A 21,599-nucleotide genomic window follows, 5' to 3' on the forward strand; every position below is an offset into this window, starting at 1 on the left:
CAGATAAATGTATACATGTATGCCCTGGATTGAGCAGAGGCATTCCTGGGTGCATAGTAAGTGTAAGTGGGGGTCACGTGATGAGCTTCTAGAAAGAGGACTGGTGGTGGTTGGCTTCCTCTGCTATTAATATTTTATTGTGTTAATTTTGGAATCCCCGAGGCAAATCGTATATTAAAACAAAGAAAAATGTCAAAGAAATCCATACCTGTGCTCTGGGCAGAAAAAAATAATAAACAACAACGAACGACAACACAAATAGAAATGGATAAAGGAAGTCAGCAGGAAGAGACAGATTTGGAGGAAGAGTGGCCTGCACTGCCAAGCCTGCAAGACTCAGAGCAAGCGCTGCAGAAAATGTTTGACAAATTTTCCCAAAGACTATTGGAGGACATAACTGTCAAGCTGGCGGTTGTGGTAGAAGAAGTGGCCACTCTGATGTCCTCGGTACAGGAGAACGCAAACGTATTGATGAAACAGTAGAGTGAATGGAGGCAGTCACACAAGCGAGTGTAAAGACTGAGGTCCTGGACATAAATATGTGGCCTTGGCTGAGAAACTAGATGATTCAGAGAACCGTGGGAGACAGAAAAACCTAAGACTGTTGGATTACCAGAGGCGGAAGGTATAGATCCTGTGCAATTCTTCTCAAAATGGCTGCCGAGCGTACTTGGCCTGGAGCAGAACAGCCTAGTGAAAATTGAGCGGGCTCAATGGGCCTTAGTGGCTCCGCCAGCACCAGGCGGGAGGCGGCGAGCTGTTATCATTCAATTGCATAGGTACGTGGATAAGGCTCAGATAATGGCCAGGGTACAGCAGCAAAAGGAAATCACACATAATGGGAAAAGGATCTATATTTTTCAGGACTTTTCTCAAACAGTGCCAAAGCGGCATGCAGCTTTCCATGACGTAAAACGTACGTAGCAGAAGAGGGAGATTCCTTATCCACTTCTATATCCAGCACGTCTCAGGGTTACTGTGGCGAAGAAAACCTACATTTTTGATTCACTGGAGGCGGTGAAAGAATTTCTGGATAAGGAAGCGCTCAAAAATTCTACTTGAGATTTATTTGTTTAATTCTGTTCTGAAAATGTAAGCCCAGCGGGCGATTGCCGAAGATAGGCAAGGGGAGCGGAAGACGATTATCGATTGAAAATGGTAGAAACTGACCCCCGAGATTTGCTTTTCTTGTACAAGTTTTGGTTTGCAGTTTGTTTTTTTTTCCTGTTGCTGGTTGTTATCCTTTCCGAAGCTGGATGGGTTATGCTACAACTGTTGGACTGGGACATTTTTGGAGATATGCAATGCAGAAACGCAATGCGAGATATCCCCAGTACCTAAGTTGTCTGGAGAGTGCGGACAAGGCTTATAGCAGTGGACAATATGAATCGAGCAACTGCTTTGCTGTGGAGAAGAGAATGTCAGTGGGATGGACATATTTAGTAGTGGATATCATTTTTTTTTTTGCTGGGTCAATGTCTTCATTCATGTTACTATTTATTTTCAGAATCATCCCAGGATATTCTGTCCAAACACTTTGGAAGACGCGGACAGGTTATAGTAACATTTTCTGTTTTCTGTGTCTATTTTTGTGGACACAGGTCCTGTTTCATATTATTTAAGGTCCAGTTGTTTTCTGTTTTTTTTGTTTCTTTAAGTTTTTTTTGGTTCTGTTTTTTAGCTCCAACTCTAAGTTGTGATCCCTGGACACAATGCTTTTCTCTAGGGATCACAACTTTCTTTGAGCTGAGGGGACTGAAATGTTTAGATGGAAAGAAGGGTGAAACTGGGGGTGTATGGAGCTTATATTGTTTGAGTAGCGGGGTGGTTTCAGCTGGAATGTTCGTGTGTTGGGGGTTGGAGTTTTGGGGAGGAATTCAGCAGGGGTGGATAAAGGGCAGGGGGGAGGTGGGAAAGAGGATGGTTGGGGTAATGTTTAAAAATGACGTTTACAGCTGAAGGACCCAGAAGGCCCAGTTATGGTATAGAGTGAGTAGGAACTTCAGGGGAAAGAAATCAGACCTGCTTCGTCTGTTGCGTCATATGTGGGAATATGAGTGACCTCCAAATAATAGTTTTGAACATCCGGGGCACATCCACCCCCTATAAAAAGAACAAGAATACTTCAGCACTTAAAGAACAAAGGTGTTACTATCACATTTTTGCAGGAGACACATTCGGTGCTTTGTGAACATGACAAGTTAAAGAGGGGCTGGGTGGGTCAGACATAGGCAGCATCCTTATCATCTAAATCTAGAGGGGGGTGTATTCTGATCCATAAAAATTTACCATTTCAAGTTGCAAGGACTTGTAGTGACCCTGAGGGTCGATACATGCTGGTGGAGAGTAATTTATATGGTCAGGCAATTACGTTGCTTAACATGTATAGACCCAACACTGGGCAGTCTGACTTTTATAAACAACTGAGTGAGGGCCTTATGGGATATGATGACACTAGACTCTGTTTGGGAGGGGGGACTGGAATCTTAGCCCTGATCCCAGTAAGGATAGATCCGGAGGATCAGGGTATCCGGCTAATCGTGCGTGGGGGGGTGAATTCCGGAATCTCAAAGAATCCTCAAAGAAACGTACGTTCAAATAACTCAGGCCGCTTAACTGTCCCCCCCCATCAGAGATGCTCACTTGACAACAACCAGAGAAAGAGCTTTTTCCATTGCCTGCCCTAAAATATGGAACTCCCTCCCAAAAGATTTAAGAACCCAACCAAACCTTAAAACTTTCAAAGAAGACCTAAAAACATGGCTGTTTCACAAAGTCTACATTGACACTCAAACTTCTCATCATCCTAACACCCAAAGAAACTACCAACCAAATCCACAAAATAACTTGTCTCCAACCAGCACCAAACAAACCCTCCTCACCCAAAAAATGATTATCTTCTGGACTATAAATGATTAATCTTTTGTTTTATATGCATCCTGTTATACCTTTTTTCACAATTGTCAAGAAAATTACAATTTGAATCTTGTAAACCGTAGTGATGGCTTCACCGAATGACGGTATATAAAACTCATCAAATAAATAAATAAATAAATAAATCTATTACAAGTTTACCAGCTTCTTGGTGCGTGGAGAGCTAGAAATCCTTCAAGTCAGAATTCTACATATTTTTCCCCTAGACATCAGACCCATAGCTGGATTGATTAATTTTTATGTAATCCAGCTATGGCTGCAATGGTGGTCATTGGTCAATGCTGATATTCTAACTTGTACTATATCAGACCATTATGCGGTGGTGGTGAGCTTTACTTTTTGTGAAAGGTTAAGAACGGATAGAACATGGAGGCTGAATAGGTCTTTGTTGGGGCAGAAGGACATTAGGGACAAAATAACCAAGGTAATAGCAGATCTTTACAAGCATAATCCCCCTTCGGATTATGATCCATCTCTGGGATGGGAAGCTGGCTGTCGCGTATGCAAGTCACCAAAATAGACAGAGGAGATCTAAACAGAGATTGAGAAAATAATTGCTTATTTGGAATGTAAGCATAACACAGAGGGGTCAGTATAAACCTATCAACAGTTATGTTTGGCAAGGGATGAATGAATGAATTTACTTATCTGAGGGTTTTATATACCGTCGTTCCATGTCAGAAGCACGTGAATTAAGGGAGCTGCAAACTTACAGGACTGAGAAATCAATGTGTTTTTTAAAGCAAAAATATTATGAACAAGGGGGGGGGGGGGGGGGGGAAGCTGGTGCACTGATGGCTAAACTGATTCAGGCCAAAAAGGAAACATTTCATTATTTTTGGTATACGTGATGAGAAAGGGGATGTTAATGGTCTATTTACTTCACACTTTGCTAGGTTTTGTAAGTCGCAGTTAGAGCCCACTGAGGTATAGTTTAAAGCTTTTTTGGAGCCCTTGGGATTGCCTAGACTGGAGGAGATGATGAGGTGCTGATGTTTTCAGAGGATATAACTCTTGATGAAGTGACGCATGTGGTCAAGGCTTTGGCTGGAAGTAAGAGTCCAGGCCCGGATGGGTTTACTCTGGAGGCCCACAAAGCATTGTTTGGAACAGCTTGCTCCTCAGTTATGTGCCTTGTTTAACTATTTACGAATCCCGGGGGGGCTAGGATGGGAACCTTTATGGAGGCAAAAATAGTTCTAATCCCTAAACTCGCTAGGGACCCCTTGGAATGTGCTTCATACAGGCCTATTTCCCTAATAAATACAGATAAGATTTTAGCTAAAATGTTGCAGTTTTGGTTAGAAGATATAATGCCCCATCTGGTACATTCTGATCAGATGGGGTTCATAAAAGGTCGCTCTTCTGTGAATAACACCCAGCACCTATTTAATGTCCTACATTTGGCTTCCAAAAATGTGATTGCGGGAGCAGTCATATCTATGGATGTGGATAAAGCATTCGACCGGGTCTCTTGGCCTTATTTGTTTTATACTTTGCAGCATCTTGGCCTGCCGGAATGGTCTGTTGCCTGGTTGAGAGCTTTGTATGCAATGCCTATGGCCTCTGCTGTGTTTCCAGTAGAGAGGGGGACGAGGCAGGGTTGTCCTCTGTCCCCTCTCCTTTTTGGGCTTGCAAAAGAGCCAATGGCCCAGGCGATAAGGTGCTCGGAAGAGATTATAGGTTTTAGATTGGAGTGATTTAGCGCTTAACAAGATATAATGACTGTGATCATAAAGTCTCCCTGGTATGCGGATGATACTTTAATATGTTTGACAGAGTTAAGGAAGTCATTGCCTGCCATGATGGAGTTAATTGACCAATTTGGGGACATTTCAGGGTACACCATCAATTATTCAAAATCAGAATTGATGTTGGTGGGTCCCGCTAGGAAAATCCCAAAGAAGGTAGGGTATTTCAAAAAGCAAGGCATGGATTTAAATATCTAGGCATTTGGATCTTAAGGAATTACCTTAATCTATATAATTATAATCCCATTATTAGCAAAATTAAGGCTGACTTGCAGACTTAGTCCTTGTTGCCCCTCTCATTGATTGGCAGGGTGAATTTGGTGAAGATGGCTAATTTGCCGAGATTGGTATATCTTTTTATGCACCTTCCATGCGACGTCTCTATGGCCATTTTACAAGCATTGTGGGGAGCAGTTACAAATTTCATATGGAAAGGAAGGCCACCCAGGGTGAAATATGATATGTAAATAAAATCAAGGGAGACAGAGTGGGGTGGGGGCAGGGTCTCCCATACTGGACGTGTAGATTAACATGTATATGGGAATGGGTGGGTATGGATTCTGCGCAGGCATGGGTGTCCTTGAAGGAGGGCGGGATTAGGGGGTACAGTTTAGCCTCACTGCTACATTTGCCAAGAACGACTCCAATGATGAGGCTGAATATCCGGAGTCATCCCATAAAAGCTCACACATTGCGGGTGTGGAGGCATATGCAGAGATTGTGGTATCCTGGAGAGGAGTTGGGTGCGGAACCCGCATCTCTCCCCGTGTACATTATCTCCTGATATTAGGCTATGGGAGATAAATAATCTGAGATTCTTAGGACAGTTATGGATGGAAGGAAGGTTAAAAACCTTTACTGAATAATTGGGAGAATTTCAAATCCTCGTTAGTACTAGATATTTGTTTTTGCAATTGTGAAAGGCTTTGTCTCATATGAGTCCCATAGCAGAATCTCTGGAAGAGAGTGAAGGGATCGAGGGGGTGTTAATTGTAAGGTCAGAGCACAGCATCTGATATCAGTGCTGCAGTATGTGGAAATATGACCTCAAATCATTTAATCCAGGTATGGAACTCAGACTTGGGGTGCGAATATGATGAGAAAAATTGGAAATCAATATGGAAATGGTCCAGACATATAACAATTTGTAATAAAAGTCAAGAGTTACTGCATAAATTTTTGCATAGAATGTATCCTACCCCGGCCTTTCTTGCTAAATCTAGTAATTTGGAGAGGCAAGATGGCTGCCACATAGCGAGACGCAGGTCCCCCAGCTCCTGGAAGTTTTCATGATTTAAACTTTCTATTTGGATATATTTCCTCAAAAATGCCGCACACAAAGCGTAAAGCAAGAATACAGGAAAATATTACTTCAACTCCTACTGTGACGGTGAGACAGTCCAGGATTGAGGAGGCCTTCGGAAGATCTATGCAGCCGGAACCGGAAGGAGGGGCCGCTGGAGATTCTCGCGGGGAGCAGCCGCCAGACTTTGGGCCTATCGAAACATCCCTCGGCCCCGGAGCACCCACAACACCGACTCCCCCATCAGGTTCCTCGGTGGAAACGAGGGCCGAACAACAAACAACGCTGATGGAACAGCTCCCTCCAAGGACACCGATAGCCCTGACAAGTACAGCCGGTAGGCTGAGTACTTCGGAGAGCCCGCAGATACCGAGCTCCAAGGGCCAGACCTAGGAAGGGCAGCGTTTGGCTGGGGAGAGAGGCCTGACTGAGGTAGGGAGAGAAGAATCTAAAGTCCAAGTTTTCTTGCTGCCGTACTTGGAAATGCCTGAAAAGATAACGTTGGAGGTAATTTGGAAGGCTATTATGACTTTACATAAGGCAGTTTCTGACTTGACGAATACTGTTAAAGAAAATTTAACTAAAGTCCAAAATCAAGAAAAAATGATAATACAGATGGAAGAGAACATACAAGAGTTAGGGGCTGAGGTAAAAAGAGTCAAAGAAGTACAGTACAGACCGAGTTAATAAAATCGGAATCTAGCATGGGGAAGAAGCTGGATTTCTTTGAGAACGTAATGAGGAGGCCTAATCTCAGGTTTCTAAATTTTCCGAGAACAAAATGGATTCCTCCAAAGGAACTTTTGAAAAGTTATTTCCTCAATATTCTGGGTTTTTCAGAGTCAGCAATACCCCAGATCTCAAAGCTGTTATATTTACCAACGAAAGGAGTTCCAGAGAATCAAGCTGAGAAATCGGTTGACAATCTATCTGACATAATTGAAAAGTCATTTGAGACAAACACTGAGACAAGAGCGACTCTTTTGGTGACTTTTACCCAGGTCTTTGATAGAGATAAAATATTACAAGTGTATTTTCGTAAACAGCAAATACAATTTTATGGGAAACAAATCAGAATTTTCCTGGATATAACTAAGGCTATGCAGGAAAAAAGAAAACTCGTTCTGCAAATGAAAAATGAAGTTATATCTAGAGGTGCTAAATATTATCTGAGAATTCCATGTCGTTGTATAATTGTATTTCAAAATAATAGATACGTAATTAGTAATACTGAGCAATTGAGACAGTACTTAGATTCGCATTCTTAAAAGATCTCAGGAAGGAGTTGGTCACTAATTATAAAGGCGCATATAGCTATGCTTATTCTGTTTGAAATATGTTTAAGCTATAATCTGCTCTAATGTTTCTTGCCTCTCCAGATTACCTATAAGCTATAACTGATCATGTTACTAAACAGTCTATACTGTTGAGATGTAAGAAATCTTGTTTCTTTATTTTATGTGATGAATAGTAACATTGTCTTATTGTAATAACTTGGAAATTCAATAAAAAATAAAAATTAGTAATTCGGATAACCACTGTTGGAGAGGGTGCGGTCAGATTGGAACATATATACATATGTGGTGGGGGTGCAGGGAGAGCCAGGTATTTTGAACTGAAGTGACTGACTGTATTACAAGGAGATGTGATCAACAGCTGGAGGAAAAGGTGGAGCTGTTTCTGTTGGGTCGTTGGCCCAAAAAAGCTTAATGATGGGCCATAGGAAGTTGGTTAGTCATCTTCTCCATGTGGCACGTTTTGACAATTGCCCACCGTTGGAAATATACTCCTGACCTGTGAGAATGGAAAAGTAAGGTGGCTGAGATAGCTGCTATGGGAAACACTGACCCCTATTGCTGCAGGACCAAATGGATAGTTATGAAAATGTCTGGGGTCCCTACTGGACATGGCAGAAAGCAGATCTGAATGCTTAGAAGGGAGGTATTATTTTTTGGGAAGGTTAAGGGAATGGGGGTTAAATGGAGGATGTAATACTTTAAGGTGGCAAATCGGGATGCTCGAGCTTCTGTAAAAATGTGGGTTGTCCTGTGGTTTTCCTTTCATTTGTTGTTTGTTCATGTTTTGACGTTTAAAGGACACTGAAAAAATAAAAAGTTAGTGGATCGATTTGGTGTGATCATTTTCAAAATGGACTGATGCCTGTAAGCCCTCTTTGAAACCTGGAATACATTGCATGTGCTTTGGCTGACATTTTTATGTGTGATGTTACAAAATGACCCCCTACAAATAAAACAATTTGTCCATGATTTTGGGAGGTGGAAATTGTAATCTAAACGAGTGGACTTTGATAAGGGCATTCGATGTGAACCGGTGAGCAAACTGACAAAAAGAAAAACAGCAAAGGGAGGTGGGGAAGAGATGACAGAGAGGCAGATGGTCAAAGGGGATGCTACGAACGGGCTGCGCCTGCCTCCAGCGGCTCACAGGGATCATGGCACTACATTAGGATCTCACATGCCCCCCCCCCACCCCTCCCCTCTTCTCCTCCACAGGCAATATTCTCATCTACAAGTCTATTGTCTTGAAACCAGTCTGAACCGCCTGCCCCTCTTCGCAGCTGGAAACCTTGTCTATGACTCACCTTTCAAGGAAATCTCTCACCTTGAAAGTTGCACCCAGTAGCTAAATATAACCCAGAGAACAGCCTGGAAGGGGAGAGGAGCTACAGAACATACCAAAAGGGAGAGGGACGGGTCAGGGAATATGGTGCACACGAGATGGAAGGTGGTCATCTTGGGTTCTGGGGGTACGGACTTGTCGCTCTGTATAATCTATGAGCTACCAGCATTCCTCCTATAACTTTGAAAAAGCATGGAGGTAGCCTGCTAATTAAAGACAAGCCAGCAAGGTTGTTGGGCAGAAACGATGCCCTGGGAACATTGCTGAGTGTTTAAAGGGGCAAGACTTTGAGTCTGCCGAGGAGACCGCTGTGGATGCCATGGGGCCCCAAACCAGGACCCGTTCAGCCCTTCCCTAATTTATTTATTTATTTAAAAATTATTATATATACCGACATTCATCCAGGATATCGGCGTTTATTCACTCTCATTTTCAAAAGTCTGGGAGCCCTGCAGGAGCCACAGTGGAGGCCACAGGTGGAAGATCAAGGCCCTAAAATAATGCTAGCCACCACGTAACAATGAGAACTTTGCATGCCCGTGTGCCTTACTTTGGGGTCCTTTGTCTAACCTAAACTACGTGTACTGAGGCACTGCCTTCATTACGATGTCCCTTCTGGGGCTAAAGTCGGAAATATTGAAATGTGACCTTCAGGGGAAGGTGCTTATATGGCAATGTTATACAGCCCCAAATGTCACCGCAGCAAACATTTCAAGTCTCCGCCCATCGGTGAAGAGGGCGGAGACTATGTCGTGCAAACTTCAAAAGCTCCTGCATCATCACAAACCCCATAGGCATCTTTAATACCTCAAAGGGAAATTGCCTCAGGAAAAAGTCCCCACAGAGATTTGCTTCTGCTTTTTTTTCTCCTGTGGGTGACTTTCCCAAGGAAAACGCCAAACTCCCCCCATGCTTTCGCATCCCCTCGCCTGTCCCTGCTTTTCCCACGAGGGTACTTTCCGGTTACCCAGGTAAACAGCTTCTGAAAATTCCTCCATAGCACAGGTCAGACAAAGCCTGCCTCTCCGTCCCATCTCATCCTCTGGCTCGCAGGGTGCAAAGCCGCCTATGTACAGTTCCTCACATCGCATTCTATTGCGGGAGAGTCAATAGAATGCGATGTGAGGAATTGTACATAGGCAAGGAATACCCCTTCCAAGACTGCAAAAGTCCCTCTGTAGTATCACAGCCAGAGAGGAGCACTGATATCCCACAGGTGCAAAATCAAATCCCAGGAAGCGTTAACTTTCTACCTGCCCCTAAGGACCTGTATACTTCTTTACAAGATTTCTAAAAAAAAAGATCAGAAAATACATGTCAGGACCCTCTCTTTGCTCAGGATGACAAGAAATGGTTTTCTTAATCTAGAGAAGACTGTTTGCCTGACTCCAGAATCCCTAACAGCGGGGTCTGATCAGAGAACTCATAAATCGCTTTGAGGGTGCATGTAGGGTTTGCCTACGGAAGACGCTTTGACATATTTCTAGGGAAAGACAGATAACATCAATTATAAAATGTACTGCTCCAACAGGGACTGGACCAGGTGGAATGGGCTGGAGAACATAAAAGAGAGAACATTGCAGTGATCACTGGCTCTGTGATTTTGGTCTCTCTGGAGTGTCACAGCTTTGCAAGAGACTCAGATGCTCAGCATGCCAAACATTTCCAGGGATGAAAATAACAGCGGAGAATCCAGCAAAACGCAGACAGCACAGGGGCTGAAAATAGCAAAGGGAGACTCCAGCAAAATGCAGAGAAAACATGGGCTGAAAATACCAGAGGGAGACTACAGCAAAATGCAGAGAGCGCAGGGGCTGGAAATACCAGAGGGAGACTCCAGCAATATGCAGAGTGCAACGTCTGAAAATACCAGAGGAGACTCCAGCAAAATGCAGAGAGCAGGGGCTGAAAATACCAGAGGAGACTCCAGCAAAATGCAGAGAGCGCAGGGGCTGAAAATACTAGAGGAGACTCCAGCAAAATGCAGAGTGCAATGGCTGAAAATAGCAAAGGGAAACTCAAACAAAATGCAGAAAGCTCAGGGGCTGAAAATACCAGAGGAGACTCTGACAAAATACTGAGAACGTAGGGGTTGAAAATACCAGAGGAGAATCCAGCAAAATGCAGAGTGCAACGGCTGAAAATAGCAGAGGGAAACTCCAACAAAATGCAGAAAGCTCAGGGGCTGAAAATACCAGAGGAGACTCCAGCAAAATGCAGAATGTGCAGGACCAGAAAATAGCACAGGGGCTGAAAATATCAGGGGAGACTCCAGCAAAATGCGGCGTGCAGGGACTGAAAATAGCAGAGGGAAACTGCAGCAAAATGCAGAGAGCACAGGGGCTGAAAATACCAGAGGAGACTCCAGCAAAATGCAGAGAGCACAGGAGATGAAAATTATGGAGGAGAATCCAGCAAAATGGAGAGCGCAGGGGTTGAAAATAACAGAAGAGAATCTGACAAAATGCAAAAAGTGCAGGGACTGAAAATAGCAGAGGGAGTCTCCAGCTAAATGAAGAGAGCACAGGGGCTGGAAATATCAGAGAAGACTCCAGCAAAATGCAGAGAGAACAGGAGATGAAAATACCAGAGGAGACTCCAGCAAAATGCAGCGTGCAGGGACTGAAAATAGCAGAGGGAAACTGCAGCAAAATGCAGAGAGCACAGGGGCTGAAAATAACAGAGAAAGACTCCGGCAACATACAGAGATTGCAGGGGTTGAAAATTCCAGAGGAGATTCCAGCAAAATGCAGAGTGCAGGGGCTGAAAATACCAAAGGGAGACGCCAGCAAAATATAGAGTTTTCAGGGGTTGAAAATTCTAGAGGAGACTCCAGCAAAATGCAGAGTGCAGGAGCTGAAAATAGCAGAAGGAAACTCCAGCAAAATGCAGAGAGTGCAGGGGCTGAAAATACCAGAGGAGAATCCAGCAAAATAGAGAGAACAGGGGATGAAAATACAGAGGGAGACTCCAGCAAAATGCAGAGAGCAGAGGAGCTTGTTGCGAGCGCGGAGGTGCGGTCGCTTGCTCAGAGAGATTGTGAGCCCTTGGCCCATGGCGCGGCTCAGGGAGGAGCCCCAAGACACACAATGTGGGAGGTGAGAGTGTTTAGGCACGGGCTGGAGCAGGAACAAGGCTGGACCAGGGTCAAGACATGGAATATCAGGAACTGGAACAAGGCAGGCTCAGACCTCCACTGGACCTACACGCACAGGTGAGACCCAGCAATGCAATGCTGGCCTCAAGAGTAGCTCTCCGGCCACTCATAGAAACATAGAAATGACGGCAGAAAAAGACCAATCGGCCCATCTAGTCTGCCCAGCAAGCTCCCACACTTATTTTCCCATACTTATCTGTTTCACCAACCACCAAGTTCAGGGCCCTTGTTGGTAACTGTTTGTTTCAAATATCCTGCCATCCCCTGTCACTGATGCAGAGAGTAATGTGGGAGTAGAATCAAAGGTGAGGATAAGGCTTAATGGTTGAGGGTAGTAACCGCCGCATCAAGCAAGTTACCCCGATGCTTGTTTGCCCAGACTGCACATATCCATGCTTTGTTGGATGTTGCCTGATTGTAAATCCTGTTTTCCACATTTCCCCTGCCGTTGAAGCAGATAGCAACGCTGTATATGCATTCAAAGTTATGTATCAGGCTTAATTGGTTTAGGGTAGTAACCGCCGTAATAAGCAAGCTACCCCCATGCTTATTTGTTTACCCAGATTGTGAAGTTCAGTCCTTGTTGGTTGTTGTCTGAATGCAAAATCCTCTTTTCCACATTTCCCCCTGCCGTTAAAGCAGAGATCAACGCTGTATATGCATTCAAAGTGATGTATCAGGCTTACTGTATTTTTCGCTCCATAAGACACACTATTTTTCCCCCAAAAGTGGGGGGAAAATGTCTGTGCGTCCTATGGAGCGAATGTAGTGTCTCTCCCTCTATCATGCCGTCCCCCTCCTCCTCCTCCTAACTCAGCCCAATCAGTATGGTGGCGCTGGTCAAATGTATCAACTTCTGCCGGCAGAGCTTGAGCTCCCTGCCGGCATCAAAGTTTATGGTTAGTACAAGCCATTTCCTTCTCATTTGTTTAGATATATTAGAAAATCATGAGGGTAATATACTGCCTGGGATAGAGGACACATGAATGATAAAATGTTTCTTACATATGAAGCAATGTGGATTTTCAGAATTGATTAGCAGTTTTTGACAGCTGAAATCAATGAAAAGCATACCAGGCCACCAGGAGGGAGCTCCGTACAGAGCCCGTCATGGGGACAAAATTTATTTTTTCTTATTTTCCTCCTCTAAATCCTAGGTGCGTCTTATGGAACAAAAAATATGGTAATTGGTTTAGGGTAGTAACTGCCGTAATAAGCAATCTACCCCCACGCTTATTTGTTAATCCAGATTGTGAAGTTCAGTCCTTGTTGGTTGTTGTCTGAATGCATATCCTCTTTTCCACATTTCCCCTTGCCTTTGAAGCAGAGAGCAATGTTGGAGTTGCATTAACCGGGTGAAGACTTATTGAGTAAGGTAGTAGCCACCTCTACAGTAATCCACCCCCATGGCTCTTCTCTTCATTCCCATCTTCTTGCCTTTATGGATCCGCAGTGCTTATCCCATGCCCCTTTGAAATCCTTCACAGTTTTAGTCTTCACCACTACCTCCGGAAGAGCATTCCAGGCATCCACCACCCTCTCCGTGAAGAAATACTTCCTGACATTGGTTCTGAGTCTTCCTCCCTGGAGAGGATCGTGACCTCTAGTTCTACTGATTTTTTTCCAATGTAAAAGGTTTGTTGTTGACCATGGATCATTAAAACCTTTCAAGTATCTGAAAGTCTGTATCATATCACCCCTGCTCCTCCTCTCCTCCAGGGAGGTTCTTCAATCTCTCCTCATAAGTCATTTTATGAAGACCATCAGACCATCCACCTTTTTGGTCGCCCTTCTCTGGACTGCCTCCATCCTGTCTCTGTCCCTTTGGAGATACGGTCTCCAGAACTGAACACAGTACTCCAGGTGAGGCCTCACCAAGGCCCTGTGCAAGGGGATCATCACGTCCTTTCTCTTATTAGACATTCCTCTCTTTATGCAGCCCAGCATTCTTCTGGCTTTAGCTATCGCCTTGTCACATTGTGTCGCCGACTTCAGATCGTTAGACACTATCACCCCAAGGTCTCTCTCCTGCTCCGTGCACATCAGTCCTTCACCCCCCCCATCAAATACAGTTCTTTTGGATTTCCACACCCCATATGCATGACTCTGCACTTCTTGGCATTGAATCTCAGCTGCCATATCTTCGACCACCCTTCTGGACCCGCCACTTGGGAACGACGAGTGCATGAGGCCAGACGGAGGCTGAGGGCAAGAACAAGACGAGACATGGAACTCAGGAAACTTGGAAGACTCAGACGAGGATTCGAGGAACTTGGGAGACTCAGACGAGATTTCAGGATACTTGGAAGATTCGGACAAGGACTCAAGGAACTTGGAAGACTTGACGAGGTTTCAGGATACTTGGAAGACTTGGACAAGGATTCAGGATTCAGGCACTAGTACAGGGTGAGTACTGCACCACAGCGTGCCCTACACAGCCGCCCATGGCTGGTCGCAGACCACGCCGAAAGTGAAGCAGGCTCCAGACGAGAAAGTGAAGACTTGGAACCAGAAACATGTCAAAGATTCAGGAGAGGCCTGCACCGAGGTGCGCCCTACAACAGCTGCCCGTGGCTGGTCGCAGACCACGCTGAAGCGGAGCAGGTTCTGGCTAGAGTCTTGGGCATGGACGGAAGCAGGCACAAGGTACTCCGAAGACTGGGAACAGGATTCAGACTCAGGATTCAGACTCAGACTCGGAACTCGGATTCAGGAACAGACCTCGGCTTTAAAAACAAGGGACTTCCGGAGACCTGTGCTGCAGACATGAAGGCAGGCCTTGTGCCATGAAGCGCTTTACACAGCCCCCCATGGGCTGGTCACGGACCACGACAATGGCATGCCAGGAAAGGTGGACAAGCAGGGAATCTGGAAGCAGGATGAAGAGCCGGAGACAAGGACATCAGGACCAGGACTGGAAACCGGAACATCAGGAATTAAACTCTGGAATTTGTTGCCAGAGAATGTGGTTCGTGCAGTTAGTATAGCTGTGTTTAAAAAAGGATTGGATAAGTTCTTGGAGGAGAAGTCCATTACCTGCTATTAAGTTCACTTAGAGAATAGCCACTGCCATTAGCAATGGTTACATGGAATAGACTTAGTTTTTGGGTACTTGCCAGGTTCTTATGGCCTGGATTGGCCACTGTTGGAAACAGGATGCTGGGCTTGATGGACCCTTGGTCTGACCCAGTATTGCATTTTCTTAGGAACGCACGACGAGGGAGCTCCGACGAACAGAACCAGGAACTTTGCTTTTCAATATATATAAATGAACTTTGCTTTTCAATATATATATAAATGATCTGGAAAGGAATACGACTAGTGAGGTTATCAAATTTGCGGATGATACAAAATTATTCAGCGTAGTTAAATCACAAGCAGACTGTGATACATTACAGGAGGACCTTGCAAGACTGGAAGATTGGGCATCCAAATGGCAGATGAAATTTCATGTGGATAAGTGCAAGGTGTTGCATATAGGGAAAAATAACCATTGCTGTAGTTACACGATGTTAGGTTCCATGTTAGGAGCTACCATCCAGGAAAAAGATCTAGGCATCATAGTGGATAATACTTTAAAATCATCGGCTCAGTGTGCTGCAGCAGTCAAAAAAGCAAATAGAATGTTAGGAATTATTAGGAAGGGAATGGTTAATAAAATGGAAAATGTCATAATGCCTCTGTATCGCTCCATGGTGAGACCACACCTTGAATACTGTGTACAATTCTGGTCGCCACATCTCAAAAAAGATATAGTTGCGATGGAGAAGGTACAGAGAAGGGCAACCAAAATGATAAAGGGGATGGAACAGCTCCCCTATGAGGAAAGGCTGAAGAGATTAGGGCTGTTCAGCTTGGAGAAGAGACAGCTGAGGGGGATATGATAGAGGTCTTTAAGATCATGAGAGGTCTTGAACGAGTAGATGTGACTCGGTTATTTACACTTTCGAATAATAGAAGGACTAGGGGGCATTCCATGAAGTTAGCAGGTAGCACATTTAAGTCTAATCAGAGAAATTTCTTTTTCACTCAATGCACAATAAAGCTCTGGAATTTGTTGCCAGAGGATGTGGTTAGAGCAGTTAGTGTAGCTGGGTTCAAAAAAGGTTTGGATAAGTTCTTGGAGAAGAAGTCCATTAATGGCTAATGGCTATTAATCAATTATACTTAGGGAATAGCCACTGCTATTAATTGCATCAGTAGCATGGGTTCTTCTTAGTGTTTGGGTAATTGCCAGGTTCTTGTGGCCTGGTTTTGGCCTCTGTTGGAAACAGGATGCTGGGCTTGATGGACCCTTGGTCTGACCCAGCATGGCAATTTCTTATGTTCTTATGTTCTTATGAACATCGGACGAAGGAGACCAGGAACATCAAGAACATTTAACATGCAGTCATCAAGACACAAGAAGACCACGGAGGACCTTGACCAGAAGGAGACTACAGGTAACTGTGAGACCCGATTCGAAAGCCCCGAGGAGTGAAAGCTGAGCCCTTTTATAGGGCTGGTAAAGGTGACTGATGAGGTCACCCGGTGGGGCTGCGGGCTTTTCCTGACGCTGGCCCTTTAAATATTGTGCTGAGGTGCCCGCATGCACCTAGAGGAACCCGGGAAGGCAGGACCAGGCAGCGGTGACCCTGCCGCATGATGAAGGAGTCGACAGCGGCACTCGGCCGCGTAGGGAGAAGGAACAACGGCGGCTCCCCTGCCGTGTGGAGGCAGCGTTGATGGCGGTTCCTCCCGCCGCGCAGGGATGGAAAGGGAGGCGGGGCAGCAACAAGGAAACCTCAGGGGCAGCTCCTGGTCACTTAAACATACCAGGGCAGGAGCGGCAGAAGCCATGTAGGCAGGGAGAGGCCAGAGCCGGCACACCACCGGCAAACGGTGGCGGCAGGCGTCCAGGCCGCACGGGAGCGCCCTCCACCGGCAGCAGCAGAACAGCCAGCATCACTGGGCAGGAAGTCAGAGAGCTGCTCGCGGGTCTGTCCCGTGGCAGCGAGCGCAACAGAGCTGAAAGTTCTGGAGGAGAATCCAGCAAAATGCAGAGAGCGCAGGGGTTGAAAACACCAGAGGGCGACTCTGGCAAAATACAGAGAGTTCAGGGGCTGAAAATTTCAGAGGAGAATCCAGCAAAATGCAGAAAGCGCAGGGGTTGAAAACACCAGAGGGCGACTCTGGAAAAATACAGAGAGTTCAGGGGCTGAAAATTTCAGAGGAGAATCCAGCAAAATGCAGAAAGCGCAGGGGTTGAAAACACCAGAGGGCGACTCTGGAAAAATACAGAGAGTTCAGGGGCTGAAAATTTCAGAGGAGAATCCAGCAAAATGCAGAAAGCGCAGGGGTTGAAAACACCAGAGGGCGACCCTGGCAAAATACAGAGTTCAGGGGCTGAAAATTTCAGAGGAGAATCCAGCAAAATGCAGAAAGCGCAGGGGTTGAAAACACCAGAGGGCGACTCTGGCAAAATGCAGAGAGCGCAGGGGTTGAAAACACCAGAGGGCGACTCTGGCAAAATACAGAGAGTTCAGGGGCTGAAAATTTCAGAGGAGAATCCAGCAAAATGCAGAAAGCGCAAGGGTTGAAAACACCAGAGGGCGACTCTGGAAAAATACAGAGAGTTCAGGGGCTGAAAATTTCAGAGGAGAATCCAGCAAAATGCAGAAAGCGCAGGGGTTGAAAACACCAGAGGGCGACCCTGGCAAAATACAGAGTTCAGGGGCTGAAAATTTCAGAGGAGAATCCAGCAAAATGCAGAAAGCGCAGGGGTTGAAAACACCAGAGGGCGACTCTGGCAAAATGCAGAGAGCGCAGGGGTTGAAAACACCAGAGGGCGACTCTGGCAAAATACAGAGAGTTCAGGGGCTGAAAGTTTCAGAGGAGAATCCAGCAAAATGCAGAGAGCGCAGGGGTTGAAAACACCAGAGGGCGACTCTGGCAAAATACAGAGAGTTCAGGGGTTGAAAATTTCAGAGGAGAATCCAGCAAAATGCAGAAAGCGCAGGGGTTGAAAATAACAGAAGAGAATCTGACAAAATGCAAAAAGTGCAGGGGCTGAAAATAGCAGAGGGAGTCTCCAGTTAAATGCAGAGAGCGCAGGGGCTGGAAATACCAGAGGAGACTCCAGCAAAATGCAGAGAACACAAGAAACTGGAAATACCAGAGGGAGACTCCAGCACAGTTGCCGGCTTTAGCACAATGTTTATTTTTTCCTTGTGTTCTAAGGATGCTTTCTCTGCGTCAGAAGAGTCTCCTTCCACCTGAATAATGCTTCAGCTCAAACAGAGCTTCATCTGGACTTTGGGCTAAAATTACTCAAAGTATGTTTGTGTGTTTGTTGGGGGGGGGGGGGGAGGAGGGAGAGAGAACAGGTTTAACAGGGAACAAAACACTTGAATGTAGCTGCAAAGCTCTGAGTAACAGAGAAGAAACATACTTTTTTGGGTTCCGCTTAGACTGCAGCAGAACCTGTTACTCTGGTCCAGATCTCCTCCCCCATTCCTCAGGTAGACCGTCAGCTGGGGCTGCGGTACAAAAAGTTGAGGGATGGTTAGCAAACCCTCAGTTCCCCTGACCCAGAGGAGGGTGAAGATGCAACCAACTTTATAAACTTGGAACCCGGAGAGCAATTTTCAGCACTGAGGTTCTGCCAGCCCTGGGCAGCCATGATGATCCTCTTCATCCTGTCCTCCCTCTGCCTCCTCACGGAGGGCATACCCTATCAAGATAATACCGTGCTGCCCTCAGGTAAATCGTTTTAGGGGGAGGGGGAGGGTGGGGGTGTTTGGTATGGAATAGCCTAGTGGTTAGAGCAGGGGGGCTGTGAACTCTCACTTGTGCCACTGCTGCTTCTTGTGACCTTGGGGCAAGTGACATCACCCGCCACTTCCTTAGGTGCAATCGTAAATTGCAAAGCCTCTGGGGATGGGGAAATAGCTTGAGCTGTGGTTTGGGAAGGCGACACAAAGTGAATGGTGTGAACTGGGTCTTCAAAGGAAGAGAGACCGTCTGGCAGACCCTGATTTTGGGCTTCCCCCCAATCATGCTGGATCAGGCAGAAGATGCACAGAGCCCAGCATCCTGTCTCCAACAAGGGCCAGTCTGGGTCACACGAAACCCCAGCAGATCCCATCAAGGAGATCTAATTCCTGTTACTCACTCCCAGGGATAAGTGGTGGCTAATAACGTGGTAAGGACTTTTCCTCCAGCACCTTGTCCAGACCTCTTTTAAACACCGCTATGCTCGTCGCCTTCATCACATCCTCTGGCAGCAGATTCCACGGTTTGATAAGTGCTGAGTGATAAAGTTCTTTCTGTGATTTGTTTTAAATCTGCTGGACTGTCCCCTTCTTTTAGTTTCATTTGCAAGGATAAATAACCGACCTTTATTCATGGTTTTGAGATGAAGGGAGAATATTGTGTAACCTAAGAACATACTTTATTTCTTTAAAAGTTCTTATATGTCGCATCCTCCGAGGTTTGGAGCGGTTTACAAAGGAAGGTCCAATACATACACAACAAGGGTTTTAACACAGGGAAAATAGCACTAGGCAACATATCAGAAACAAAACCTGTGTATCTGTAATATTTTAAATTTTATTTTAACAATATCAAAAAGCAGTTTTAAACTGCTTTTTGATATTGATATTTTGATATTGTTTGATACTGTTTTTTGATGTTGTTAAAATAAAATTTAAAATATTACAGATACACAGGCTTTGTTTCTGATATGTTGCCTATTGCGGTTTAATAAGCCATGCCATTAAAATAAACAATAAAATAATCCAATGAGAAACATATGCAAATAGTAATAAAATAAAAGTAAATGAAAATAAAAACAATACTGGCTAAATAAAATGGGATAGGGAGTCGACAGAGAAAATCAGGATGAAAGATAATTCTGTACAAGAAGATTTGTGAAGTTAAGAGCCAGACAAATCAGAGAAAGCGGGTTTGAAAAGGTGTGTTTTAACTGCTTTTTTAAACTCTTTGGTATCAGTAACGAGCCGGCTGTGAGCAGGAAGCGTGTTCCAGGTGACAGGGCTTGCAATAGAAAATGATCTTTCACGGGTATTAAAAAGCCTGGTGGATGTGGGGGAAGGTACCTGTAATAGCATTTGATTTGGAGATCTTAGAGCACGAGAAGGGGTGTCTAAGTGTAAAGTGGAGGAAAGCCAGCCAACTCTGGAGGGGTATTTTGTGTTGCGTCTATTTATTTATTTATTTTTGGGACTGAATTGGACAGGCTGTGCAATTCTGGGGGCACTGCGTGGTCCCTGAACCAGGGAGGGAAGGAGTGAGAGAGGGCAGGATGGGCTGCTAAACCTCTCCTCTTCCCTTTTACCCAGTGCAATGATTTTGACTCTCAGCATATCAGTGCCCTTAGTCCACCAAGGCTGCCTCGGTGACGCAGCTGGGGTTTCCTTCCTGGTCAGTGCTACTGCAGATTTCAGGGAGCACCGTGGAGAGAAAGCAATCTCGACAGAAGCAGCAGTCGGAGGAGAAAGCCCAGGGGCCCTCCACTGGGTTCACTGAAGCACTGCACTCGCAAAGGGCTCCAAACAGAGCCTTGAGCTTCTGTGTCTCCCCCTCCATGGGCCCTTTACAGGCGCGCAGCTGGGGGTTCCAAGATGTGCGCCTCCCCTTTCCTCCGACGGCACAGTTACATGCACATGTGCACACACAATCGTGAAATCACAAAACACCATGGCGGTCTGGTGGCATCATGCCTTCGTTACACAGAGGTTCCCAAACCTGTCCTGGTGGACCCCCAGCCAATGGGGATCTCAGGAGAGCCACAATGAATATGCATGAGATACATTTACATGCCATGGAGGCAGTGCATCCAAATCTCTCTCATGCATATTCCTTATGGATATCCTGAGAACCCCACTGGCTGGGGGGGGGGGGGGGTGTCCCCTAGGACAGGTTTGGGAACCTCTGCCTTCGCACTAACCTGAACCATCATTCAAAAACAGTAGATTCAATTTTCAAAGACCTCCTAGGATAGGGAAGAGAACCAGGTAACTGTACCCAAGTTATCTGCAGTCAAATCTTCAGCCAAGCCTAACCGGCTAGGTTTGCGGCTGAATGAGTCCCCTAATTCTAGCCAGGCAACGTTTTTCCGAGTCGGTTTAGGCCATGAATATGGGAGCTGTGTGCAGTTCAATAAAAGATTGTACTCAGGTAACTGAGGGGGACCAATTTTAAAGGGATGCTCTGTGGCTAACCGGGTGTTTCCTTGTGCAGAAGGGATCCTTGGCAAGGAAAAGTACCCCAAGTTGTAATGAACTGCACAGGGAAAGGGGCACAGTCGGGGGTAGGCCGGCTCCGGTCTGCAGCTGTAAAGTATGTGGGGGTAAAGAGAAACCCCCGTGGTAGCTCTCCCCAACCTTTTCAAAATCCAACCAGCCCTAAAAAAATCCAGGCATTTCCTCTTTACGCGGCTCTCTAATAATAACCAGAAAGAAAATGGCCTGGACGTACCTATCAGTCGATAAGAATCCGGGCATGAGGCAGCTGCAGCCAAAGCTGGGGGCAGGCAGGTGGGAATTAAGCAAGGAGGGGGAGGAAGAAACCCAAAATGATGCGTAAGGGGTTTGTCTGACCAGAGATGGAGTGCAAGTGTCAGGTTTGGGCGCTCGTCCTCTAAAAGGGTCTCCCAAAGTTAGAGAATGGACCAAGGAGCTGGAAAAGAGGAAGCCTTCTGTGGCATCTGAAGACGGGGCCCCATAATGAGGGCCTCAAAAAAGATTCGGTTCTCCAGGCCCACGATGGCTACTGGACCCATAATAATGGAGACGCGTTTAGGTAGCCTGAA

The 21,599-nt window shown here is 45.6% G+C and overlaps 1 protein-coding gene across 1 annotated transcript in view; it reads left to right on the forward strand.

Annotated features, from left to right (window-relative positions):
* Positions 1 to 264: 264 nt before the first annotated feature.
* The window catches only part of LOC115080300, a 226,983-nt gene continuing 205,648 nt past the window's right edge, over positions 265 to 21,599 (forward strand). The window contains exons 1-2 of the mRNA XM_029584450.1: positions 265 to 465; positions 3,903 to 3,987. Of these exons, the coding sequence (XP_029440310.1) occupies positions 265 to 465; positions 3,903 to 3,987 (286 nt within the window). The remainder of the gene's footprint in view (positions 466 to 3,902; positions 3,988 to 21,599) is intronic.

Source organism: Rhinatrema bivittatum, chromosome 19 (genome assembly GCF_901001135.1).
Source record: "Rhinatrema bivittatum chromosome 19, aRhiBiv1.1, whole genome shotgun sequence".
Classification (NCBI taxonomy): Eukaryota; Metazoa; Chordata; class Amphibia; order Gymnophiona; family Rhinatrematidae; genus Rhinatrema; species Rhinatrema bivittatum.